General features: G+C 40.4%; 2 protein-coding genes across 8 annotated transcripts in view; one reads left to right on the forward strand and one right to left on the reverse strand.

Annotated features, from left to right (window-relative positions):
• Positions 1 to 20,339, forward strand: part of LRCH3 (leucine rich repeats and calponin homology domain containing 3) — a 116,162-nt gene extending 95,823 nt beyond the window's left edge. For 2 of the 5 annotated variants that reach the window (XM_077290159.1, XM_077290161.1), the window contains 6 exons: positions 899 to 947; positions 1,674 to 1,775; positions 2,149 to 2,234; positions 4,032 to 4,169; positions 4,258 to 4,335; positions 5,923 to 6,280. In XM_077290159.1, coding sequence (XP_077146274.1) covers positions 899 to 947; positions 1,674 to 1,775; positions 2,149 to 2,234; positions 4,032 to 4,169; positions 4,258 to 4,335; positions 5,923 to 6,129 — 660 coding nt within the window. In that variant the 3' untranslated portion in view covers positions 6,130 to 6,280. Of the gene's footprint in view, positions 1 to 898; positions 948 to 1,673; positions 1,776 to 2,148; positions 2,235 to 4,031; positions 4,170 to 4,257; positions 4,336 to 5,922; positions 6,281 to 15,711 lie in introns of those variants that run through there. The other 3 variants (XM_077290163.1, XM_077290162.1, XM_077290160.1) reach the window with 3 other exon arrangements.
• The window catches only part of DRC9 (dynein regulatory complex subunit 9), a 115,745-nt gene that overhangs the window by 51,388 nt on the left and 36,830 nt on the right, over positions 1 to 27,527 (reverse strand). Inside the window, exons 10-11 of one of the 3 annotated variants that reach the window (XM_077290164.1) lie at positions 26,831 to 26,936; positions 25,616 to 25,656 (exon numbers count right to left, since the gene is read on the reverse strand). In XM_077290164.1, the coding sequence (XP_077146279.1) occupies positions 25,616 to 25,656; positions 26,831 to 26,936 (147 nt within the window). Of the gene's footprint in view, positions 1 to 25,615; positions 25,657 to 26,614; positions 26,937 to 27,527 lie in introns of those variants that run through there. The other 2 variants (XM_077290165.1, XM_077290166.1) reach the window with 2 other exon arrangements.

Raw genomic sequence — 27,527 nt, forward strand, 5'->3', positions numbered from 1 at the left:
TATTGAGTCTCTGCATATACTTGGTGTGTTTGTTAATAAAAGCTTAAAAACGTATGAAATGCTGATGGTTATACATACTTCAGGAACCAGGAACCATAGAAACCTCTCACTAAAAGATCTAAAAACAATGAAGCAGCAGACTTTGTCAAAAATAAAATTTGTGTCGGTCTCGAAAGCTTTTGGCCATGACTATATAAAGACTTTCAGTCCTTACAATGACTGATACTGAAAACTAGTTGTGATAATCTTTCTTCTGGTGCCATAACTGTAAAGAGATCCTGACTGTCCCCAAGCACTGCTTCAGAGGTATGCCTGAAGGTTTCTGAATAGGTGTTTTATGAGTTTTCTAACACTGGATGTTTGAAGAATGAACTTTTATTCTGCAGTGTCACATATCAGATCAGGACTAGTCCAGTGCGACATCTCTTCCCTCTATTGGTCCCGTCTCGATATCTTCCAAACGCTGTTCCCTGGACTTAAGTGACACCCTTCATGCTCCCCTCTATTTGGTAGGACTGTTACGGAGGAAGGTCCATCACGTACAAGGAGGATTGATTAGCAGATCCAACGTAGGACCAGCACAGGGGAAGATTCCCCCCTGATCTATGCCTGTTTTCCGCTGCAAAACAAAGCTTCAAACACTGCAGTGTTAGCACATAAAATGCCTCCTTAGATGAAAGAAATCTGCACCCACACTGTGACAGTAGTGTTTGGGGACAGTCAGGGGACCTGATCGGTTCCCTTCTAAGCTCTCTATGTATATTGGCTTCAGTGACAGCAGTTTAGTAGCTGGTGTTACCCCATGCATGGTGTTACGTCCTTGTTCCTTTTCTTGGTCTTTCACTTTATCATAAGAATGCCATTTATTCTACTTTTTTTTTTTTTTTACTTTTAACAGAGTGATGAGAGGTCATCGCTGACTCCCATTTCACCCACTTCTCAGACTGGTAAGTTCATTCTGAATTGTACCTGCGAGGGTACATGTGAGTGTGAGGGACTGTTTATATGAAATTGAAGTTGACCTCACCACAAAAGGCAGAAATGTTTTTCTTATTTTATCGGGGCCAAACATTTATTTGAAGGGGTTGTCCTATTAGTGAACAAACACCAATAACTATAAAGTAGGTTCCATGCAGCACTCGGTCTGAGCTTTCACCGGAGTGCTAGGCTTCCTTTTTGATACGTTTGTTTTTTCTGTATTGTAGCTTTGGTATTAATTCCAATGGAGCTTTAGGCTAGCCTTGGGGATCTTGGGGGATCTTTCATGCTGCAGTCCCCCCAAATTCTTGTAAGGCCTGGATCACATGGCTGTTGTAATAATTGGGTTCTTTGTGCAGATCTGTCTAGTGTTCCGCATTGCACGTAAATGCACTATTCTGCTCTGTAAAACAACGCTTCTTGCCATTATACATATTGTTCTGCACCAGAATAGCGCAAGCTGCGATTCTCTTTTCTCCTGGAAGGTTGTTCATGGGCTCAAGCACAGTTAGTCTGTTGTGCACCCCTGAATTTGGTTATGTAGTACACAATAGTAGTTTTTGTGCACTCTAGCATTAATGGTAAACATAGGAAATAAAACTGTTTACGTGCAAGATAAATGCGTACGTGCGATGTAATCAGTGAACATTATCTTTGCAATTGTGATTGAAATCTGTGAAAAACATTTTTTGCAGTACATTTGTCCTCGCCAGCATCTGCTACATCATATCGATGCTCCCCTCAGCGTCCAGAAAGCTTCTTATTCCGGGCCGCTGTTCGAGAAGAAGTCAAGAGAAGTAAGTGTGAGAGCTCGTTTACATTTATAGCCATCCGACTCCAGGAGGCATATTTGGCCCAAATTTTGCAAGACAGAGGTCCGACGTAAGGAGAAAACGTAATCCGAAAAGTCCCTTAGTCTTAAAGGTTGCAGTTCTGAATCCGTATGCAGATAAGAGGAGAAAAAAATTCTATCACCCATACATTGTAAAACACAATATTTATATTTCAATTTTACAAATTTTGTATTCATTTGTGAAGAATCGAGCTTCTGCCATTTTACTACTGTGGAAAAAGCACATTGAATTTGTACCAGATGGCTACTGGTTTTGACAATGGTAATCAGATATGTCAGATTGTAGTAGTGATTTCTACATTGTCTTCTGTTAACAGGTAACACCCCTCCTCCTGCTTCTAGCGATTGTACAAGCTCTACAATTAGGCAAGAGGAATTGGATGTCTCCGATCTACTCAGAAAGGTTTGTAACTGCAAAACTAACTACTATACTACATGGCACCGACGCTACATGCGGAGGTTCAATAAAAGATGTGGAGCAAAGATTGCAATAAGTCGTAATGTCTCTTATCCTCCATTGACCTAGATGCCATCTGTTGCCACAGACCTGTCTCTAACCTGCCTTACCAGGAAATGTTAAAGAAAGCTGTTATTTTCACACTAGATGCCATCAGCTCTTGGCATATATGATCCTTTGCAATCTGGGATCATAAATCTGAAAAAGCCAGGCGCTGTTCTCTTCTGCTCTATGGGGAATTAATGGAGCATCGGTTGAGCAAGTGCACAGCCATTCCACTCTAATGGGCATAAAAGATCCCCGTTCTGCTGATCGTTGCTGGTCCCAGTAGCTACACTCCCATCAATTAATACATTAAATTCTGTCACCTGAATTTGGCGGGCTATGTAAATGCCCTGTGTCCGGTCCGATGGGCGGTGTTTCCTCTTCTTTCATTCACCCCTTCCTTCCCCGCTGTCCGCAATATTTTCTTGAATTTGAGTAGGTTTCCTCCGTAGTTCCTGCGTGCGCAATGCAATTTTGCCTCGCGCAAGTGCAGTATGCTTTGCCCAACTGAGGGACAGGACACAGGGCATTTACATATCCTGCTAAATTCAGGTGACAGAGTCCCTTTAAATCTTTTTAACCCCTTTAAACAGCTCTGTGCAACTGATGGCACAGGTCTTCAGTAGTTTAGCTCCTTCCTAACAGGCAGAGCACCTCATTAGCTTGTCATCCTACCGCTTACCTGAGCTACTGAATAAATGTCCGCCGGCGAAAACAGTACCTTGGCCAAACTGAAGTTCTCTTGGTCGGATGTGAGACTCTTAACGGCACAATATTAACTAACACACTCCGCAGACCTAGGCCTAGGGAATACAGTCCTTCAAAGCTCAGCACATGTGGACAACTTGCGTGTAATTAGTCTCTAGAACCAGATCTCTGCCATTATAACATCCTCATACTTCCACATGTCAAAACATTGCAAGAATGAAACGTGTTATTGCACCAGAAGATCTATCACCACAGATAATGCCTTCAGAACTTTACTGAGGGAATTGCCCTATATGTAGGCCTCCAAGACAGAAATCACTGCCTTCACTTAGTTCAAAATGGTAGATTTATAAGCAAAAATCTTAGCGTGCTCCCAGTCCCTCACGGCTGACACTGGCTGTCCATAATGGTGCATAACTTTCAAAATGTCATTTAAAGACTTAAAGAATTTTGAACTCATATATGTTTTGGATAACTGATAAATGTTTTTAGGACTCGCTCTTAAAGCAAGACTGTAAGTTTGACACTTACAAAATAGAATCTAACCAAATGATCATTTTTTTTTTCCCAGACTGAGCTTTTAGTTCCTTGTGAGAAAAACCCATTACAAATGGCGGTTGTTGTTGACGGACACGCAGTGGCCCATAGAGATACTGGATGGGCAACATTATTTTTTTTAAAGACAGTGCTCCTTTTTTTTTTTCATTGTTTTATTTCAAGAAAGAATAAAGCAAAGTTCCCTTGAACATATTACAGCTAAATTTTCTTATCTGTATTACATCCACTATTCGGGCTTGGAACTGCTGCCTCGATGCAGGCAGAAAAATAGAGCTAGAATGCAGTCAGTGAACCCTCCACAAGGCACACATCATTGTAGTGGTCTCAATACTCAATAGTGCGGTCTCCAACATGTCTTGCCAACTGCTCCAAACTGTAAAAGCTCGCACATAACTGCTTTAATTTTAAAGTTTTCCTTTTTTCCCCCCTTAGAATATTGAATCGCGGTTAAAGGTATCACTTCCCACTGACTTAGGAGCGGCTCTCACCGATGGCGTGGTGTTGTGTCATTTAGCCAATCATGTTCGGCCAAGGTCGGTGCCGAGCATACATGTTCCCTCACCTGCTGTTGTAAGTATGCTGATATTGTCTTATCCTAAAAAAATGGAAAATAAGTGTTGTGCTTTCCCCAGTAACAGTCATTGTCTGTCTTCCATAGCCTAAGCTCAAAATGGCAAAATGCAGGAGAAATGTTGAAAACTTCTTGGAAGCCTGCAAAAAAATTGGCGTTCCCCAGGTAAGAAAACGCTGCCATTAGGTCTCTGCTGTATGAGAACACAACATTACATTCACTTTTTGTGTTATTTTAAAACTACACGTCATGCATGCCTTTTTTTTTTTGCAGCCATTTTCTGTGGCTGCCTGCTATAGTCTATCTTAACATACATGAACAAATAAGTACAACTTTACTTTCTTCTCACATTCTGTTATAACATTTTGTTTTCCATTGCGACATCTACATCTTTCCATTTCTTTTTTGTAATGTGTTTTCAATCTGCCATTGTGAGTTAACGTTGCCCTTGGCAGCAGTGTATTCTTCTTTAACCATGGAAGGTGCCATTCTTATGGTGGAGTTGTAGAGTTCACTCTAGAAAATAGGCCATTGCATCTGAGCCACATTGGACTTTTATCTCAAACTCCCTGAGGCTTTCCAGAAAATATTTCTGCCCATCTACTATCTGCTCCTTGATTTGTAGTCTCCTGCAAGGTGTTTGGTACAAAACTGGAGCAAGATTGTCAGGATAGATTGTAACGAGTGATGAGCGAACGTGTTCAGATAAGGTGTTATCAGGGCATGCTCGGGTGCTAACTGAGTGTCCTCGGTGTGCTTGAAAAATATATTCGAGTCCCTGCGGCTGCATGTCTCGTGGCTGATTGACAACCACAACACATGCAGGGATAGATAGCCTGTTTGTTAGACAATCCCTTCATATGTTATGGCTGTCTAACAGATGTGAGACATGCAGCCGCAGGGACTCGAACATATTATTCGAGGACACTCAGCACACGAGCATGCGGGGTAACCTCTTATCCTATACCACCTTATCCAAGCATGTTCACTTATCACCAATTGTAATCTGTTCAGCCTCGATAATGTGGAGAACAAGCCACAAAGTCAGTTTGGAGCCGTGTAATCCAATGGGCATAGCTGTAAAATTTCTAGATACTTCTGATGTCTGATTGGACATTTGTTATACTCCTCAGTAAAGGTCTAAGGAGTTATCAGAATTATAGGTCTTCATTTCTTCTTCTCTAACACCAATGTTTCCATATGGGATATACCCGGGGAGAGAACATTAAGGCTGTGTGCACACGATGCGGATTTGCTGCCGATCCGCAGCGGATTTTTCCACGCAGAAACGCTGCAGATCTGCACTGTGATGTACAGTACATTGTTAAGTAATGGGAAAAAAAAATAGCTGTGTGGAAAAATCAGTGTGGAATTGCTGCGGATTTCAAAGAAGTGCATGTCACTTCTTTTGTGCAGATCTGCAGCATTTCTGCACCCCTCCATGATAAAAATCCGCAGTGGCAAAAACCGCTGAAAATCCGCACAAAATCCGCATCAATTCTGCATAAAAACCACACAAAATCTGCATAAAAACCGCGGCAAATCCGCGGCTGCGGATTCTGCCAGGAGCTGCGGATTTTGTGCAGAAAATTCAGCCCCTCTTTTCCTACGTGTGCACATAGCCTAACTGCTTCATTATGTCCATTTTCTACCCTTCCCTTTGTCTCGTACTCTTGTCTAACTGCATGATGGTGTTTGCATGACTGACTCTGCTTTCTGTTTTTCCCTTCCTGCTGACCCCACTCTGGACAGGACAAAGTTTGTCTCCCTTCAGACATTCTCCAGCTAAACCTCTGCAGCGTTTCGGGGACTCTGGAAAGTCTCCTCTCCTTTGGAGACGGCTCACGTGCACCTGCTCTTTCCTCCCACCTCCTGGGCTTTGGGGTTTTCTACTGCACCCTTATGCTTCTCCTCTTCATGCTCTATCGCTGGTTTCTTACCTTCTGGACCCAGGCGTGAAGAGGCAGGGGTGGTCCGCTTTCTCACGTTGGTGGGGGGGGGGGGTCGTTTTCCTGATCCTACAACTATGAATTCTCCTACAAACCTCTTACTGAAGCACAATGGCAATGTTAACCCTTTACTGTGAAGTAATTCAGAGCTCTAATCCGGGGCCAGTGCCCATGATTACCCACGGATGCACGTGCTACACCCTCTATGCTGCACACTCCGCTTTCAGCATGAAATAGTCAATGCTTTGATACCTATAAGAGATGATGGCTGACCAACGTTACCTTTGACCGATAGGCAGTGTGAGGCACATTTAGGAGAAATGAATGCTCTTCACTTCATACACAGAAGAGCAGATGGACAGACGGGATCGGGCTCGGTCGCTGATTTCTCAGAGCTGACTGCACCCTTCATGTGCCTTCATGTCAATGTTGCTAAAAGTTGTTTTCCCAGTTTGGTAAATGCATTCAGAGGACACCCTGGAATATCCCATACCAAAGGCTCACTAGTCTGACCGAAATGATGACTAACAAACAAGGGCTGAATTTATACATTTGCGTCAACCTGTTTTAGCAAATATCAACAACAGGACTCAAGTCACATTATAGGAGCACTAACTTTCCTGTACCCCCTGTGAGAGCCAGAAATGGGAGGTGCACTATAGGAGCAGATGAGAATCACTGGCCCATCATATGAATCACTGGCATGTAATGTGCCGTTTCCCTCAGAGAGACTACTACAGGGGAAATGTATAGTCACCCCGGGCGTACCCCGTCAGTACCGGCTGAGTTTCCAGCAGACTGCATTTTTATATTGTTGAGAGACCATAGATTTAAAGGGATTATCTGTGCTAATGATACTGATGGCGTATCTACAGGATGGGAGATAGCCGTAGGCACTACTATTGATAGTGGTGCACAAGTAGGTGCCCAAACCGTATAGTATTTCAGATAGACTTGGCACACACGTGATGGAATGCTTGTGAAAGTTTTAATTTTAAGGAGAGTACATACACTAGACGTTTCGGTCATAGACCTTCATCAATGTACCTCACTTAGAGATTTGCTTCTTAATAGATTTTAGGAGATTTTAACCCCTATTAAATGTCTGGATCAGCTCTGCATGTGAGCCATATATGGCGCGAGAGAGGTGTAATCCGGACGCGGCATCCACCGCTTGTCCTGAATGTACATGTACATTCAGGACAAGCGGTGGATGCCGCGTCCGGATTACACCTCTCTCGCGCCATATATGGCTCACATGCAGAGCTGATCCAGACATTTAATAGGGGTTAAAATCTCCTAAAATCTATTAAGAAGCAAATCTCTAAGTGAGGTACATTGATGAAGGTCTATGACCGAAACGTCTAGTGTATGTACTCTCCTTAAAATTAAAACTTTCACAAGCATTCCATCACGTGTGTGCCAAGTCTATCTGAAATATCTACAGGATGGGACATCAATATCAGATTGTTGGGGGGTCTAACATCCATCACCGCCGACAGTCACATGTAAGCAGTGAATGGAGATCACGGCGCAGCTCCCTTGTGTGAGAATGAGTGCTATTCAGCTTTACATCCCGCCGCCCCCGGAGCTGACGGGACACGAATGTCATCAGCCCAGACAGCCTATCTAAATGCTTAGGAGAAAGAGTTTACAGCCCCATTACTTGTACGTTGTATCATGAAAAGGACATTCATTTAAAAAGAAGTTATAATCAGAAAATTATTGATTTCTTGTTCATGGGTTAAATGCTTTTTGTTTTTTTTTAATAATAACACATCTGTATTAAAAATAAATAGAAATCTTGCAGGTTTCACACCAGCCACTAGACTTTTATTTTTTTGGTCCAGATTCCATTTGTGTCAGGAAATAACACATTATGAAGGGAGTGGGCACAGGGTCAGCTGTGACATCACTTACTGTGATAGCTGTATCCTGTGTAATCAGCTGTTTACAGAGGTTTTCCCCGTTGTGTAATCCTGCCTCTACTCATATGAAGTCCTGGAAACTAATCCTGACTGGACAGAAATTTATAGTCTTAAAAAGCCCCAGTGTGAAAATTTCAGGACTTTTAATGAAGATTTTAATATGAAAAAAAAATGTAAATGTAACAAACTAACCTGATTTAAATGTCATTTTCTGATGATTGCCTCCCTTTAAAGTTTCAAGAGAGCCACTAACTACCAGGACTTTGCTCCTGCATCTCAGTCCCTATAACACTGGTCAACAGCATTTTTGGTGCCAAAGATATTTCATCGAATTTAGGGTATTTTTGGGGTGCTGATTCTGAATATGCTATCAGTTTTGCCAGATTGGCTCAAGTTTTTGAGATTTTTGGTATCTTATTTATAGCACTTGTTGGTAAATGCGACACATCATCTCATTAATTTCTTTGGATTAGTACTTGAACTGAGCAGTTCTCAATATAGTTTTGTGTTAATTAGTGTTCTAAAAGTTTGTTCATTGCTTGATTTTTGCACTAACTTTATGTTGTTGTCTGTTTCCAGTGAAAAGCATGAACTCATCAAGAAGAAGTTGTCTTAACGATCCAGACTCATTCTGTTACATTTGTGGTGAATACACACTGCCAAAACATAGAAGAAACATAACAGACTTCGTAAAAAAAAAAGTGTATTTTGCCTATTTTGGGGTTATGCTTGGGGACCAAGACAAGTTTTGGGCACCACACGTAGTGTGCAAAGCATGTATCGAATTATTACGAAAATGGAGCAAAGGACAAAGAAAAAGCTTCAAATTTGGTGTTCCAATGGTGTGGAGAGAGCCAAAAAATCATCATGATGACTGTTATTTATGGTAAACACAGGTACAGGCACATCTTCACAATGAGGGACAGGCCTTCTTGCAGATTCCATGTTACTCCCATTTTCGTTTCTTATGCTTATTGAATCCTTGCACTTGCACTGCACAGAAATAACAGTCATCATGATGATTTTTTGGCTCTCTCCACACCATTGGAACACCAAATTTGAAGCTTTTTCTTTGTCCTTTGCTCCATTTTCGTAATAATTCGATACATGCTTTGCACACTATGTGTGGTGCCCAAAACTTGTCTTGGTCCCCAAGCATAACCCCAAAATAGGCAAAATACACTTTTTTTACGAAGTCTGTTATGTTTCTTCTATGTTTTGGCAGTGTGTATTCACCACAAATGTAACAGAATGAGTCTGGATCGTTAAGACAACTTCTTCTTGATGAGTTCATGCTTTTCATTGGAAAACAGACAACAACATAAAGTTAGTGCAAAAATCAAGCTATGAACAAACTTTTAGAACACTAATTAACACAAAACTATATTGAGAACTGCTCAGTTCAAGTACTAATCCAAAGAAATTAATGCGATGATGCGTCGCATTTACCAACAAGTGCTATAAATAAGATACCAAAAATCTCAAAAACTTGAGCCAATCTGGCAAAACTGATAGCATATTCAGAATCAGCACCCCAAAAATACCCTAAATTCATTAAAATATTTTGGACACCAGAAAAATTTTTTTTTTTTGTTGACCTGTGTAATCCTTTTCACTATTTTAGCTCTGTGGTATTTGTAGATACTACAGATATTTGGTGGATCCTATTTTCAGCAACAGTGTAATGCATAGGCCAAATACCCTTTGATGTTTCCTTTCTAGGAATTAAAGAGAATCTGTCACCAGGTTTTTGCTACCTCATCTACAAGCAGCATGTTATAGAGGCAGAAACCCTGATTCCAGTGATGTCACTTACTGGGCTGCTTACTGCAGTTTTTATAATATCACTTTTTATCAGCAGGAGATTATCACTAGAGCACCTGTAAATCTGCTGCCATGTAGTCCTCCATACTCATGAGCTCACTATAACCCCATCACATCCACTGATTGGAAGCTTTCTGCGAATACTGTGCATAGGCAGGAAGCTGCCAACCAGTGGTGGGGGTGGAGTTATACAGAGCTCATGCGTATGGAGGACTATTTGGCAGCAGGTTTATTAGTCCTCTAGTAACACTCTCCCACAGATAAGTGATTTTATCACAATTGCAGTAAGCAGCCCAGTAAGTGACACACTGCTGGAATCTGCATCTCAGGCTGTAGATTATGATTACACAGATTTGGTAGCAAAAATCTGGTGACAGATTCTCTTTAAAGGTACCTTCACACTGAACAACTTAACAACGATAGAGATCCGTGATGTTGCAGCGTCCTGGATATCGTTGTGTTTGACACAGCGATCAGGATCCTGCTGTGATATCGTTGGTCGGAGCTAGAAGTCCAGAACTTTATTTGGTCGTCAGATCGGCGTGTATCGTTGTGTTTGACAGCAAAAGCAACGATTCAAGCAATGTTTTACAATGGTAACTAGGGTAAATATCGGGTTACTAAGCGCAGGGCCGCGCTTAGTAACCCGATATTTACCCTGGTTACCATTGTAAAAGTAAAAAAAAAACACTACATACTCACCCTCTGATGTCTGTCACGTCCCCCAGGGTCCGCGCTGCTGCTCAGAGCTTCCTGCACTGAATGTGTCAGTGCCGGCCGTAAAGCAAAGCACAGCGGTGACGTCACCGCTCTGCTTTAGGGCCGGCGCTTACACAGTGCAGGGAAGCGGACGCCGGGGGACGCGAATGTAAGTATGTAGTGTTTGGTTTTTTACATTTACACTGGTAACCAGGGTAAACATCGGGTTACTAAGCGCGGCCCTGCGCTTAGTAACCCGATGTTTACCCTGGTTACCCGGGGATATCGGCATCGTTGGTCGCTGGAGAGCTGTCTGTGTGACAGCTCTCCAGCGACCACACAACGACGAAACAGCGACGCTGCAGCGATCGGCATCGTTGTCTATATCGCTGCAGCGTCGCTTAATGTGACGGTACCTTAAGTGTGGGACAGATTAGATTTTAGCCTGTCTAATCCTGTGTGCCTCCAAGGGGTAAGCCAGAGATGACTGCATTTCCTAGCTGATTCATCCATCCCCTTCTGAGCTTAATGTCCATGATTATTGGAGAAGGTTTTAGCTGATAGGTTTCTTTTTTGTTTATAACCAGTAAATGCAGCTAAAATCCTGAGTGAGAGCGTCACTATTAAATACTAGGAGCGTACTACAGGTTCACGTACAGTGTGAGGTTTAAGCATTCCTTCTAACACTACAGTGTTTTCCAGGACATTTGTATTCCTAAGAATATGTTGTGCCTTGTTTCTTTTTAAAGTTGCAGAATAAACATGATTATCTTAATGTAATCTGACATTCACACAGATTATAAAATGACTTTGGAGGATAATGTTCTAGCAGAAATCTTCACAAATAAGATCTTACCTGAAAGAACTGAAAATATACTTTATCAATTAGATTGTAGGGCTGAACTGAACACTAGTAAGCTTCAATAGATCTGGCTCCAGATAAGGTAGATGTCTAGAGGTAGATGGGGGCGCCATAATCCAGTCCTGTGTACTGCATAGAACTATCCTCCCTGGCTATCTCATGCATTGTACGGAGTTTTCCATCTAGACAATGATGTCAGATGGCAATCAGTCGGGGCGTTTACAGTAAAAAGCAGTTGTTGGCGGCACTAATAAACCGCACTGTACCATGCTTATTTACCAGCATGATGAATCTCCTCCAGGCTGTTAAGATAGTACATGACCGATTTCATTTTATAAACCTAAATAGGTCCCGCAATGATAAAATCCAATTAACCATTTCCACCCCCATAACTATGGGGATTACTAAACTGTTGTTGATATTTTGTTGGTGTGCAAACACAAAGTAATCAGAATATCACTTTCTGTACAAACAGATGGACTGTACAGCTAGATACTATGCTAATAGTATGTGCAGATAGATAATATACTGTAAAACTAAATAAATGGGCTTGAGCATATGTTGGTGGGAGTAGAATGTATAGGTGCCGATTCACACTGTGGCCATTAACAAACATAGGCAGGGATAAAAACAAAATGAGCAGTAAGTAAATAGCAATAGTGCATGAAAATAATATAGGGTAGTTGGTTATCAACTAAGCACCCTATGTTATGTACATGTACGATTACTACTATTTACCTACTGCACATTTTGTTTTTATCGTAGCTTACACATTGTCCTGTGTGCCTACACAACTGTGCACTAGTTACTATGCTATACTTGCTGTGCAGCCCAGCGCTCTGGGAAAAAAAACAAAACACTTTATTCCAGCGCAATTAAAAAATGAATGACCTCTTCAATTTCATCCAGCAATGTAATATACAGGTCCTTCTCAAAAAATTAGCATATAGTGTTAAATTTCATTATTTACCATAATGTAATGATTACAATTAAACTTTCATATATTATAGATTCATTATCCACCAACTGAAATTTGTCAGGTCTTTTATTGTTTTAATACTGATGATTTTGGCATACAACTCCTGATAACCCATAAAAACTTGTCTCAATAAATTAGCATATCAAGAAAAGGTCCTCTAAACGACCTATTACCCTAATCTTCTGAATCAACTAATTAACTCTAAACACATGCAAAAGATACCTGAGGCTTTTAAAAACTCCCTGCCTGGTTCATTACTCAAAACCCCCATCATGGGTAAGACTAGCGACCTGACAGATGTCAAGAAGGCCATCATTGACACCCTCAAGCAAGAGGGTAAGACCCAAAAAGAAATTTCTCAACAAATAGGCTGTTCCCAGAGTGCTGTATCAAGGCACCTCAATGGTAAGTCTGTTGGAAGGAAACAATGTGGCAGAAAACGCTGTACAACGAGAAGAGGTGACCGGACCCTGAGGAAGATTGTGGAGAAGGACCGATTCCAGACCTTGGGGAACCTGAGGAAGCAGTGGACTGAGTCTGGTGTGGAAACATCCAGAGCCACCGTGCATTCCCCAGGTAAAGCCACTTTTGAACCATAAACAGCGGCAGAAGCGCCTGACCTGGGCTACAGAGAAGCAGCACTGGACTGTTGCTAAGTGGTTCCAAGTACTTTTTTCTGATGAAAGCAAATTTTGCATGTCATTCGGAAATCAAGGTGCCAGAGTCTGGAGGAAGACTGGGGAGAAGGAAATGCCAAAATGCCTGAAGTCCAGTGTCAAGTACCCACAGTCAGTGATGGTGTGGGGTGCCATGTCAGCTGCTGGTGTTGGTCCACTGTGTTTCATCAAGGGCAGGGTCAATGCAGCTAGCTATCAGGAGATTTTGGAGCACTTCATGCTTCCATCGGCTGAAATGCTTTATGGAGATGAAGATTTCATTTTTCAGCACGACCTGGCACCTGCTCACAGTGCCAAAACCACTGGTAAATGGTTTACTGACCATGGTATTACTGTGCTCAATTGGCCTGCCAACTCTCCTGACCTGAACCCCATAGAGAATCTGTGGGATATTGTGAAGAGAAAGTTGAGAGACGCAAGACCCAACACTCTGGATGAGCTTAAGGCCGCTATTGAAGCATCCTGGGCCTCCATAACATCTCAGCAGTGTCACAGGCTGATTGCCTCCATGCCACGCCACATTGAAGCAGTCATTTCTGCCAAAGGATTCCCGACCAAGTATTGAGTGCATAACTGAACATTATTATTTGATTGTTTTTTTGTTTGTTATTAAAAAACACTTTATTTGATTGGACGGGTGAAATATGCTAATTTATTGAGACAGGTTTTTTGGGTTATCAGGAGTTGTATGCCAAAATCATCAGTATTAAAACAATAAAAGACCTGACAAATTTCAGTTGGTGGATAATGAATCTATAATATATGAAAGTTTAATTGTAATCATTACATTATGGTAAATAATGAAAATTAACACTATATGCTAATTTTTGGAGAAGGACCTGTAAATCTCTGTTTCTGCGTTTCTGACTGTAAACCAGTCTTTAATCATGATTATACCAACAGTATTTTTCTGGTGCGAAAATGCATCAGATACTGTTTTTATTTATTTTTTTGTTGTTGTTTTCTCTTTGTGTTACAATAAACAAGACTCTACTTGTTTTACTAGTGGCCCTCCTTTCTACCTCTTTGCTATCTCCCAGCGTTATAGAGTCTGATGTAGCTTGGGTTTCCAGTGTTCAGTTGAGCCCCAGAATTTGAGTTGGTAATAATTGTTCGTTTGTAAGTGTTATCTTGTCCGATCCGGGGCCCTGAATTGACATGGACTAGACATTTATAGTACAAGCGTCTGTATGCAAAATCCATATTTTAGCAACCAGCAGTCTTCTGTAGCCTGGTGCCTCTAATACTCTAGCCTAATCCCCATGCAGATTATCCAGTTTAGTTTGAGGACAGTCTGGTGAGCTCCACCTAATATCTGGTTTTGACAGCAAGGGTTTATGATGAGCGTATTTTCCTCATTGGTGTTACTTCAAATATTGTATTACCTTGACCTAAATAGACCTCATTGACGCTGAAGCCAAAGTAGCATCTTTCCTGATTTCACACTCCTCTCCTGTACGTGTGATCTTCACTAATGCTTGTTCCTCTGATACACCAGACTATTTATGTATATATTAAAGCAATAGCAACTTCCTATGAAATAGATTATGGAGAAATTCTTGGAAAAACCACAGTCTGCAGTTTAGGCCGAATATTACCATGCATCACTCTCTACCTCAACTGAGGATCAATGTCAAGCACAGCATGGCTATGTCTTTCTATGCAGCTAGCCAAACCAAACCTACAGCCTTGCAAATTGGTAACTAACGATGTAGAAGCAGAAACGTTTTGCTAAAAACAACGCAAACATCATTAAGGGCAGATTTACATGCTAAAAATGACTCCTTGTAATGGACTTGTATTCGTGATCGTTGCCATCATGATTAACATGATTGTGACCAGTAAAAAGATGGCAGATTTTCTAAAATTTATACCAGTTATTTGCTTGTGTCTATGATATGAACAGACAGACCCAGAAACGTGGTGTTCTGACCAATTGCTGCAACAGACAAGATTGAGAGGCTTATGTGCCTTAGTCCAACCACATAAATGTGCAAGGGGTCCTGTCCTTGGTAGCAGGAAAACTGAAGCTTTTGGCTGAGGCTACACTGCAAGTATCACAAGCTTTACTGAGGTCACATGATTTTGCGATCATGGCAAGGTGGCTTGCAACCTTTTTTTCCATAGGGACATTTCTTTGCCAGTTTTAGTTGCTGTGCAGCCCCAGCCGGCCTCACACACACAATGCATGGTGTAGTAGACTGTTAGAAACAAGAAGAAATGCAAAGTCCTGATGTATGTTGGTTTCTTCTGCAGCTCCTGATCAATTGCACTTTGCTTTTTGCTGAATTTTTAAAATAAATTTTGCTACTGAGATAACGGTCTACATTCCTGTTTTTCCTGCTTTCTTCTCTTTTGACTGTAAAAATGACATTTTCTTTAATTTTTCCATACACTACACATTCTTGAACTTCATAGATATTCTTCATAGCCTATTATTTTAGAAGGTATATATTTGCCTACCGGCCTAGACATCTGCTAAATGATATCATTATTCTGAGTATACTGTTATTTTTATAATTTTTTGTTTGCCTTTTTTCCCCCTCCTTCTTTTTTTCTTCCTCCCCTTCTGTTTTTCCTCCTCTCGTTCAAATACCCCCCTTCCTCTCACTTTCATGTCCAGGAACGTTTGTGCCTGCCTCCGCACATCCTCGAAGAGACTGGATTAGTGGAAGTAGCAGGAACAGTGCAGGCCTTGCTGGATCTTGCACCACCCAAACCACTTTCCCCCACTAGTGTGTGAATGGCATGGGATCCAAAGGCTCCTCACTTTGTGTACCACTTCAGCATCCTGCTTTCACTAAAGGGCCCACCGAAAACAATCACGGACTTTTAACAAGTGGGGATTTTTACACACATATGTTCCAATTTTGTTCACAAAGGGTTTTAATTGAATTTTAAAAACAAAAACTTTTTAGCGCTCACCCTACGTTCTTCATTCATTATCAATGGTATAAGCACTTTCTAAAAATGTAATTATCAATCATGCCCATCCAATAAAAGGGCTATAAAACAGAAAGAAGTGCAATATTCAACTGTTCTGTGCATAACTGACACCAAGAGAATGGAAAGCAGATCCAAAACCCTGCAAAGGGACAAGTTATTTATTTTATTTTCCTTGTTCCCACCTATGGCAAGATCCTTTTATTGTTTATCCCAATGAAAGGAAGTCTGCAGTGTCCCTGAGGAATTCCCTGAACAATCTAATGCATACATTCTGCACCGAGTGTTTGTAGCTAATGTGCTGGGAATATCAAGGTAATAAAGCAACGCACCATTCCGCTCTTCTCTGGAGGCCCGGCATCTGAACATTACCGACTATTGTAAGTGAATGAAAGCCACTGTGCACACAACCTTTCCTTGGTTTCATTTGCAGAAGTTGAACATAAAATACAACATTTTAACTGACTTATAAAGTGACTTTTCCTGTATGGACTTGTGGACTTGTTAACCTTATGTTCTTGGAATTTGAATTCCTTGACTTGCGACTTGGTGGAGCAATTTTTTTGTGTTTTTTTTTTTTTTAATTTATGCTTTTATTTATTTTATTTTTATCTTTTTAAGCTTTGGAAATTCCAGTCTTTGGTCACAGTGAACACATTTACAGAAAAGAGTTTGATGTCGCCAATAGTTGGTATTCGGAGCCTCATAATGTTGTAAATATTACATTGCACACCGGTCGTCTCTTAAAAAATAACATAAAACTTTTATAGGAGATTAGGGCTAACCTAATAGACTGAATGTCTGTATTGCAACTGACTTGACCATACAGAAGAAAATGAAAGTAGTCTTGTCGCTCGGAGCATTGCGATCTAACCATACACTAGAATTTTCCAAAGATTGGCTAGATACAATGTCTAAACCTGACTGACTACATTTGGTAATGGAAAATCATAATTGTTTCTTTTTTTTTTAAATGGATCTCTATTTTTAACCCCAAAGACTTGAGCCATACACAGTCATCGTATTATTCGGTTTTCTTATGATTACGGTATACTATGTGTGACCATGATCTAGAAGGTATTTGTAGCTCCTGTAATTTCTGCTTGTAGACTTTTACATAAATGGTTTAGAAAAATTATGCGCATTTCAAAGGGGACTTAAAGTTTTAGTTTTGAATAAAGCTCAAACTCTCTTACCATTTAATGTAATATTATTTTTAATATTCTATATATAATTCCACCATCACTGCTTGAGATCTCTTAAGCTCCAAATGGTAAAAGATTTTTTGGCAGTGTACAAATGGAAAGCCTAATAAAAGGGAATGTAAACCTAATGTGTCCCCACAGGAAGAGAAAAGTGCATTTATTTTGTGTTAGAAGGATCTACTCCCAGCCCTACATGTACCTTTATGGCCTTGTCCATACCAATAATAAAGGTCCATTGCCTGTTCCATATTTGATAGCCTTAAATTAGAAAGGATCCCACTAAAGGGAGGAAAGCCTTGCATAAAGATTTGAGAATGGAGTTCCTGTTCATTCTGCTGGAATCCATTTCTTGTCTTTTCTTCATTGAATGTTTCTTTATACTATAATGCTTAGAAGTTCAAGTGATGTAAATATTAAGACTTATTCTCTTGCGATACTTTTCTGTATTGTCAGTGAATAGGATCTGGACGTTACTAGAAGATTCTTTTTGCTTATTTAGTGCTTATTTAGTCTCTAACAGATGATATCTGCATGTTGATTTTGTACATCATGCCACATATACCCATAAGGCTATGTTCACACGATCCTTTTTTTGATCCTTTTTTTTTCAGGTCCTTTTTCCATGCAGGGTACAGTCCAATGTTACTCTATGGAAAACAAAAACCGCTGTGCCCACTATCCTTTTTTTCTCAGGCAAATCCGCGAGGATTTGCCTGCAGAAAAAAAGAAGTACCATGTCACTTCTTTCTGCGGATTCAGCTCCTGTTTTCAACAGGCACCAATAGGAAAGTGCTGTTGAAAACCCGCAGAGGAATCTGCAGAAGAAACTGCAGGAAAATCAGCAGTGCAGTTTTGCACTGCGGGTTTTCCAAATCAGGACCTGAATAAAAAAGGATCAAAAAAAGGATCAAAAAAAGGATCGTGTGAACATGGCCTAATGGTTATTACAGAATACACGCAAAGTAACTGTTGGTACATAATTTGGACCTCCATACTACGAGTAGTATTTTACTGTTATTTTACCGTAAATCTCTTTACTTTTATACAAAAACGTGTACCCGACTTCATATATTGCCCTACACATACTACCAAGCCTTGTAAATGATTTCAAATTCAGATGCTTTATCTGTAGATTTAACTATATTAGTATGCTAAATGTCTGTCTATAGGATATAACTGTAAGAGATTACTTTTATTGGAAATTTGTTGATGTAATATATTTTTGTGGAATTTTTTTTTTTTGGCAAATTGATTTCCAATTGTAATTTTTTTTTTTTTTAAGTACAAAATAATCCACAATTTTTAATTGTTGAACAGCGGCTGTTTCTTGTAGATTTTGTCACTGATGGCAATCATGTCTTTCCCTACTTGCTGCAGGGACTTATGCCCACTCTGTGTTTGCATTGATCTTTAAACATATTTTGGATGGCCATTCTTCTAGGTTGAGCCCCATAGGTTTTAATTGTTAATTTATAGATGCGGGTACTCACTGAAAAAGGTAGGACATCACCAATCAAAATATGTGGCACCATTACACCTACACTGTGCAATAACAGGAGTTGTGTAAAACTAGATTGATTTTTTTTTCAGAACCATTCTTGTAAATAGGCTCTGTCTGATATTGCCTGAATGAAATAAATGGGCTTTCCTTGCAATGCCCAAATATTCTGGGTCCAGAGCTCGTTATATACACTGTGTGCAGAATTATTAGGCAAGTTGTATTTTGATCACATGATACTTTTTATACATGTTGTCCTACTCCAAGCTGTTCAGTCTTGAGAGCCAACTTCCAATTAAGTAAATCAGGTGATGTGCATCTCTGTAATGAGGAGGGGTGTTGTCTAATGACATAAAAACCCTATATAAGGTGTGCTTAATTATTAGGCAACTTCCTTTCCTTGGGCAAAATGGGTCAGAAGAGATTTGACGGGCTCTGAAAAGTCCAAAATTGTGAGATGTCTTGCAAAGGGATGCAGCAGTCTTGAAATTGCCAAACTTTTGAAGCGTGATCACCGAACAATCAAGCGTTTCATGGCAAATAGCCAACAGGGTCGCAAGTTGCGTGTTGGGCTAAAAAGGCACAAAATAACTGCCCATGAATTGAGGAAAATCAAGCATGAAGCTGCCAAGATGCCATTTGCCACCAGTTTTGCCGTATTTCAGAGCTGCAACGTTACTGGAGTAACAAAAAGCACAAGGTGTGCGATACGCAGGGACATGGCCAAGGTAAGGAAGGCTGAAAAACGACCACCTTTGAACAAGAAACATAAGATAAAACATCAAGACTGGGCCAAGAAATATCTTAAGACTGACTTTTCAAAGGTTTTATGGACTGATGAAATGAGAGTTACTCTTGATGGGCCAGATGGATGGGCCAGAGGCTGGACCAGTAAAGGGCAGAGAGCTCCACTCTAACTCAGACACCAGCAAGGTGGAGGTGGGGTACTGGTATGGGCTGGTATCATCAAAGATGAACTTGTGGGACCTTTTCGGGTTGAGTATGGAGTGAAGCTCAACTCCCAGACCTACGGCCAGTTTCCGGAAGACAACTTCTTCAAGCAGTGGTACAGGAAGAAGTTGGCATCGTTGAAGAAAAACATGATTTTCATGCAGGACAATGCTCCATCACTTGCCTCCCACTACTCCACAGCGGGGCTGGCCAGTAAAGGTCTCAAAGAAGAAAAAATATTGACATGGCCCCCTTGTTCACCTGATCTGAACCCCATAGAGAACCTGTGGTCCCTCATAAAATTTGAGATCTACAGGGAGGGAAAACAGTCCTCCTCTCGGAACAGTGTCTGGGAGGCTGTGGTGGCTGCTGACCGCAATGTTGATGGTAAACGGATCAAGCAACTGACAGAATCTATGGATGGAAGGCTGTTGAGTGTCATCATAAAGAAAGGTGGCTATATTGGTCACTCATTTTTGGTGGTTTTGTTTTTGCATGTCAGAAATGTTTATTTCTAAATTTTGTGCAGTTATATTGGTTTACCTGGTGAAAATAAACAAGTGAGATAGGAATATATTTGGTTTTTATTAAGTTGCCTAATAATTCTGCACAGTAATAGTTACCTGCACAAACAGATATCCTCCTAAGATAGCCAAATAAAAAAAAAAACACTCCAACTTCCAAAAATATTAGGCTTTGATATTTGAGTCTTTTGGTTGATTGAGAACATAGTTGTTGATCAATAATAAAAATAATCCTCTAAAATACAACTTGCCTAATAATTCTGCACACAGTGTAGCTAGCACATAGATGGGAGTCCTAAGTGACAGCCCATCTACTAAAACAAAATGCCCCACTAAAATGTTTGAAAGCGATTTAGTTAACATTAAAATTAACATTAAAATGTATATAATTAGGACCAAACAAAATCTTCTGAATCCCTGTAGTCTATCCCTAAAATTGCTTTTGCAACTGCAGTCTGTAGTGAACGGTATAACACTTGACTGTCTCATGTTTATCAAGTGAAATGTTGCAGAAAAGTCATAAAATGTATTGCAAAAAATGATGCCACTTTTATAAAAGATGTGCAGAATTTTTAATTCTGCATTGTAAAATGTTTGACTGGCTTTATGCTATTTTTATATCAAATGTTATGCCTATGTTTCATGTACATGCCTTCAATGCTCCTAGTATGCTTTAAACAGAACCTGTTCTGTCAAACATCACTGTTAAGCTATGGGGTTAATCGGCAGGTCAATAGTGTTCCGAAGCCATGTTTCTGTCTCGCTGAAAGCCCAGCTACCGGGAAGAAATGAACTTTATTCCTGCTAGCAGCATCCGGCTTTCAGTCATAGAGATGTGGCTTCAGTAACTATGGCTGTAACCACTTCCCGGCTTTGACTGACAGCCAGCGCTGTGGTGCATTAGTACTGATCCGATGTTGCTGGGAGGAATAAGGTTAATTTTCTCTTGGAAGCTGGGCTTCCAGTGTGCCGGCCACACGGCTTCAGAACGCTATTAACTTGCAGATTAACCCCATATCTACATGTTAATAGCGTTTTTTCACATGACAGGTTCCCTTTAGCTCCAATTGATCTAAAATATGCCAAAAATGTCCATTTGGTATTCAGGTGGTATGTGTCTGCATATTTTTTTTTAAAGTGTATTGAAAATTGTAATAATCCATTTTTTTTACTTAGTACAGATGCATCTTAACCCCTTAATCACCACCAATACAACTTAAAACTGACCTGAGACATAAGTGAATAGCACCGCCTGACAGATGAATATACAGCTGCTGTCAGCTGTACAATATAGTTGATATTCTGCTGCTTCAGTCACAATCTGTGTTTTCACCGACCATGGCCGTTTAACCTTTTAGATGCTGCTGTAAATAGTGACTATGGCATCTAGATGGTTAACAGAGTGTGGGGGCTCCCTCTTTAATCATGATTGTGTGGTCCTGATGTTTGAAATTGAAAATAATGGCCTAAGAGTCTGCCGGATATAGCAGCCTGTTCAGAAGTTAGAAACATTTAGGTGGTAAAAATTACATTTTTTCTTTCTTGTCATGCCACTTTACATTAATTCCTGACAATCACCTGAAGGGTTAATAAACTACCTGACAGCAGCTTTGAGTATACTGAGGGGTGCTGTTATTAAAATATCAGTTTGGGGGTTTTTCCAATACTGAGGACTCTCCAAAGTTACTGCAAAACTGAATAGGTCCCTATAAAATTTTTTTTAGTAAATTTCATTGAAAAAATGAAAAATGACTGCCACAATTTTAAATCTTCTAGCATCCTAATAAAATAACATTGTACAAATGGTGCAGATGTAAAGCAGACCTAAGGGAAATGTTATTTATTAATGTTTTTGTGTGGTGTGACTATCTGGATTAAAAGGGATTATGATTCAAGGTTTTAAAATTGGTAATTTTTTAGAAATTTGTCAATCTAATTTTTTTTTTTTTTTTAATAAATAAATGCTAAATATATCGCCCTAAATTTACCATTGTCATAAAATATAATATGCCATGAAAAAGCAGTCTCCATTACTGGGATATGCTGAAATATTCCAGAGTCATTACCACATTAAGTGACATAAGTCAGATTTGAGGGGTTAAGAGAGAACATAACACAGGTTATACAGGGTGGAGCGCGGTAATTTGCTTTTTTGCACTGCATGCTGTGGCGGCACTGTCGGTCGAAGAGAGGGGAGAGTGGGTGTGGCTTACAGTGGCTGATGGGAGATTTGTATTCCTCCGCCTTTCAGTTGCCATCATGCAGTGGACACGTGAGGAGAGGTCATTTTGTGTTGAAGCGTATTTTTCAAATGCCCACTCGATCATTGCAGTGCAGCGTGCTTTTCGTTTACAATTCGCTGTTCCTCCACGCGGACGTGTTCCTGGACGGCAATCAATTGTAAATTGGGTGAATGCATTCAGAACAGCAGGGAATGTGTCATGTGTACGAAGGGGACCTGAGAGAAGGATTACAACACCACAAAACATCGAGAGAGTTAGAGCAGCAGTACTGCAATCTCCGAAACGCTCTGCTCGGAAGCAATCATTTGCTCTTGGCATTTCAAGACGTTCTCTCCACCGGATTCTTCATGATGAACTGAATTTTCACCCGTATAAAATGTGCGTGGTCCAACAATTGTCAGCACGGGACTATTTGACACGGCGGACCTCTTGTGAAGACATGTTAGCAACGATACCCCGTGACGCAATTGTGTTTTTTTCTGATGAGGCACATTTTCACCTCAGTGGGTGTGTAAACAAACAAAATATGCGTTACTGGAGTGAAACAAACCCCAGAGAAGTTCACGAGAGACCTCTGCATTCGGACCGCGTCACTGTGTGGTGCGCCATATCACGAGTAGGCATCATTGGTCTTTACTTTTTTCAGGATAACGGTCGTGCCATAACTGTGAACTCCGAACGGTACTCGTAAATGATACAGGATTATTTTCAGCCGGCTCTTGAGGCAATGGAACTAGAGGATACATGGTTCCAACAGGATGGTGCCACTGCACACACAGCGAGGGTTACCATGAATTGTTTGAGGCAAATGTTTCCTGGACGGCTTATCTCTTTGAGGGGAGATGTGAACTGGCCAGCACGCTCACCAGATTTAGCCCCATGCGATTTTTTCCTTTGGGGTTACCTGGTCTAAGGTGTATATCAACCGTCCCAACACCTTGGAAGACCTAAGGAACAATATTGAAGCTGAAATTGGCAGAATACCAGTGGACATGCTTGTTAGAGTTCATGAAAACGTCAGAAAACGTATGCAGCAGTGTGTGGATAGCGAAGGTCGACATTTGCCAGATACACTATTTAAAACCATGTAATTTAAAAATTCCATTACTGTTCAGTATAATTAAAATATAAAATAAATTTTTCTAATGATCAAATTTTTTTAATTTCATTCCCAAATCAGCAAATTACCGCGCTCCACCCTGTAGTATGGCTGAACTATATTCCTGATGGATATACAGGGCTTTACACTATGCTATGCACATATGTTCACAGATTTTTCTAGCATTTGAGCCACATTATAAAGCCGAACCTGATCTGAACAAAGGCATATAAATTTTTTTTTTTTTTTTTTCATCGTCTTATACCCAGATCACACTATAACAATTTCAGGCATTTTTTTTGTTGCTCAAGGAAAGTTTTAATAAAGGACTTATAATGCTTTCCATTATTTCTTCATTTAAACTCCACTCCTACTTTTTGTTCATTTAAAAAAAAACTAAAAAAACTGCCTCTAGGGCTACGTGCAGCAATTTTTATGCAAAGTTTCAGCTGCTTTTTACAGTACCGGAAGACTTCACATGTCTCATGCACACACTTGTTTTTTTTTTTCCTGACAATGTGAGAAGTGCTGTTTTTTTGTTTTGTTTTTATGTAAATCTGCTGCATGTCAATTCTTCCAGCATTTTTTCACCCATAGAAACAGTGTGTAAAAATGATGCAAAAAAATGCAAAACATGTTTTTGGTGAATAAAAACTAACTTTATGAAACATACTGTAGACAAAGCACACACATAATCCACACCCAAACGACGCTGCAAAAAAACCCCCATAAAACTGTCAGCGTTTTTACTGCCAAGAAAGCAGGTCCTGGCTGCAGAAAAAAATGCTGCATGTGAACATAGCCTAAATCTTGGGAGCCTGTTGGATAGAGCACATAAAAAAAACAAAAAACCTTTGCACAAGCAATTATCCGATTAGTAAAGCTGTCTGTACTAGTCTGCCACGTGATGATTGGCCAGTAATGGAATGTACACGTTTTCTTTAGAGACTTCTACTAAGACGAGCACTTTTTTATTTGCCCTCCTTAGGCTTCTTTCACACTTCAGTTGTTTGGCGTCAGTCTGCTCCGACACAGTGACTGATCGACAGATCCGTCACAATTGTTGAGAAAACGGTTCTAACGGATCCGTTTTTTTTTACGGATCCGTTACTTGGGGGTTGTCTGGGAAAAGTATCTACCTTTTGGAGCATGCGCAATTGAAAAAGCGGATTGGGGCGACGGATCCGCCAAAATGACGGTCGCGACGGATCCGTCGGCCATTCTATGGAACCGCGAACCGCCATTTCGGCGCAGACAAAAAACGTTATAATGTCTGTCAATGTCAAGATGACGTCCGCCAAATCTCGACGGATCCGTCACATGGCGGATGGAACGGACGACCATCCACCACAATCCGTCGCTAATGCAAGTATATGGGAAAATAGCGGATCCGCCAAAAAAAAATGGCGGATCCGCTATTTGACGAAAATGGCGGATTCAAACTGACGCCAAAAGACTGAAGTGTGAAAGAGGCCTTACTTATGAGGGTTTCCTAAATAACTTGGCACTGTAATTTAATATGACCTAAGTTTATTTTCTGCAAGACCAGTGCCACACTTCTGTGGATTGTGCCAAATATTGCAGCCCAGTCCTATCCACATGGGATAACCTGCAATATATGACGTAGACCATTGGCAAGTATGGCTCTGTATCTGCAGAGAAGAATAGGCCGTCTAGTCCTGGACAACCCATTTGCTGTATATGCTATTGTTGGCTGACAACTGACTATTAACCTGTCCAGTAAATCCACAGTTATGCAGACACATACACATCTATGTGGTGGGGAACTGATCCCCGAAAGCTACGACCCACTCGCCACGCTTTCAGTTGATATTTGCATTAGAGTGCGGAATGTAAAATGTACAGATGGACAGGGAATATGAAGTTTGTAAACATTACACGGTTCACAAGGTTTGTTAATTGTTGTAAATACATTCCATATTTTTAAGATGGTTAAAAATGATATATTTGTCTGTACATCTAGTGGTTTCTTCCCAGTTGTCTACTGTTGCTGTTCTTTACCTGACAAAGTGTGATACAAGTGGTAAGCTGAATAAAATGTACCTTTTCAAACACGTCATCTGCTGTTTTCTGCCTTTTATCTCCTGTCGATATAAACCAATTAGTTTTTGTTGGTCATGGGGATTTCTCTATACTAGTTTCACACAAGTTTATTTAGCGCATATTTCTGTTCTTGCAACATGGCTGAAGATCCTGGCCAGTGGCCTTACTGCAGATTTCTGCAGAATGACTGTTCAAACAAAGTACAGGCGCTTCGTGCACCTTTGTTGTGGCCGAAAATTTTAAGGGAATCTGTCAGCAAGTTTTTGTTGCCTCATCTAAGAGCAGCATGATTTAGGTAATGAGAAGCTGAATCCAACGATGTATCACTTAGATTACTGTGTGCGGCTGTTCTCGCACAATCAGAGCTTTTCGATTTAGAATGAAGCAGAGCAGAGGAAGCTAACCCCGCCCACACCACAGCTAACCCCGCCCACACCAGGCTCTCCATGTACAAAGTCCATAAATAGTGAGGTGCTTGATTGCTACTAGTCTGACAATTTTAATTTCTTAGTGATAAATCCTTCACAGTTAGTAAACAGTACACTTTTTGACAAGTGACACTTCCTTGAATTCTGTGTTTCAGCCTCTATCTCCTGCTGTATTCAAATTACATAACAAAAACCTGCTGACAGGTTCCTTTTAAGTGCATCTTCCCACCTGCTTGTTTTCCCTCTATCTGCACTGCCCCCTCTTCTTTGATTGACAGCTCTGGCTTTATACAGCCAAAGAACGGTGGAAATAGAAAACAAGTAGGTGGGAAGATGCACTGAACTGTGTGGACATGCCAAGAGTCCATAAGTTCCTGTACTTGGTTTGAACAGTCATTCTGTGCTGACAGTCCCTTTTAGTGATCTGAAGTGATGGCATTATATACACCTATATACGCGCCTAAAACTGGTAGGTCTCCGTAAATTGAAATAAACCCAGTGATATATCTTGTCTAAGGAACTGAGGCCTGGAATAAATGGTAATGACGTAGTAATAACATTGTACATACATATGGTCTCATCAGAACGGTATTTATTGTCCATAGTAACCAAGAGATGTACAGCTTTCATCTGCTGAGCTGTGAAAACTGCAATACGCCAGATTTTCTGCTATGCTTTGAAAAATAGGTAAACCAGAATCCCATGACTTAATAGTGTAATTCTTTTATTAGATTTATCGATTCTTTCCTCCCTCAAGGCTTCTGAATAACTCATTTCTTCTTTTTACCTCCTTTTTTTGCTTTGCCCTTTTTGCCTTTCTCTTTCTTGCTTTTTGTTTTCAAGTAAGGTCCCAGGCCTTTCCGCACCATTATGCCTCTCCACCAGGCTTGTATCTGAAAAGACAATTGTGCAAAATGTTAACATGTTAAATGTTTGTGCCCATTAGCCCATATTCTGCATAGTCGGCACATTCTGTCACAACGATCTTTGTCTGCAAGGAATCCTAAATCGCCCAATGGGGTTATGTAGACCTACAAGAAGTAACAGAGCGTTGTTTCTTCCATGCTTGACTCAGGACATAATGTGAGACTGCGAGCCTGAGGCTGCATTGCCTTGGTTGATCCCATGACTGCATTTTGTGTCCTGACATTCACTGGTATAGACGTATTAAGCTCATGAATAATAACTGTTCTTGCAACAACTAGATTTCAGCTTTCATTTTTCTAGAACAAAGTGATCAGATAAGTTTGTAGATATTTCTGTTCTTTTTTTCTTACAGCCATTTTGTGGATAAATTTTTGTGCATAAAGCCCAAATCACAAGCCATTCACATCCTTACTGGCTTAAATACTGTAATAAAAGTAATACATGTATGAACAATTACATTCACAAAACATTGCAATGTATTAAAGGGGTTGTCCACTACTTGGACAACCCTTTCTTATTCCTCATGTTTGGCCCCGTTAAAATAACACCTATGCTCA

Source organism: Ranitomeya variabilis, chromosome 2 (genome assembly GCF_051348905.1).
Source record: "Ranitomeya variabilis isolate aRanVar5 chromosome 2, aRanVar5.hap1, whole genome shotgun sequence".
NCBI lineage: Eukaryota > Metazoa > Chordata > Amphibia > Anura > Dendrobatidae > Ranitomeya > Ranitomeya variabilis.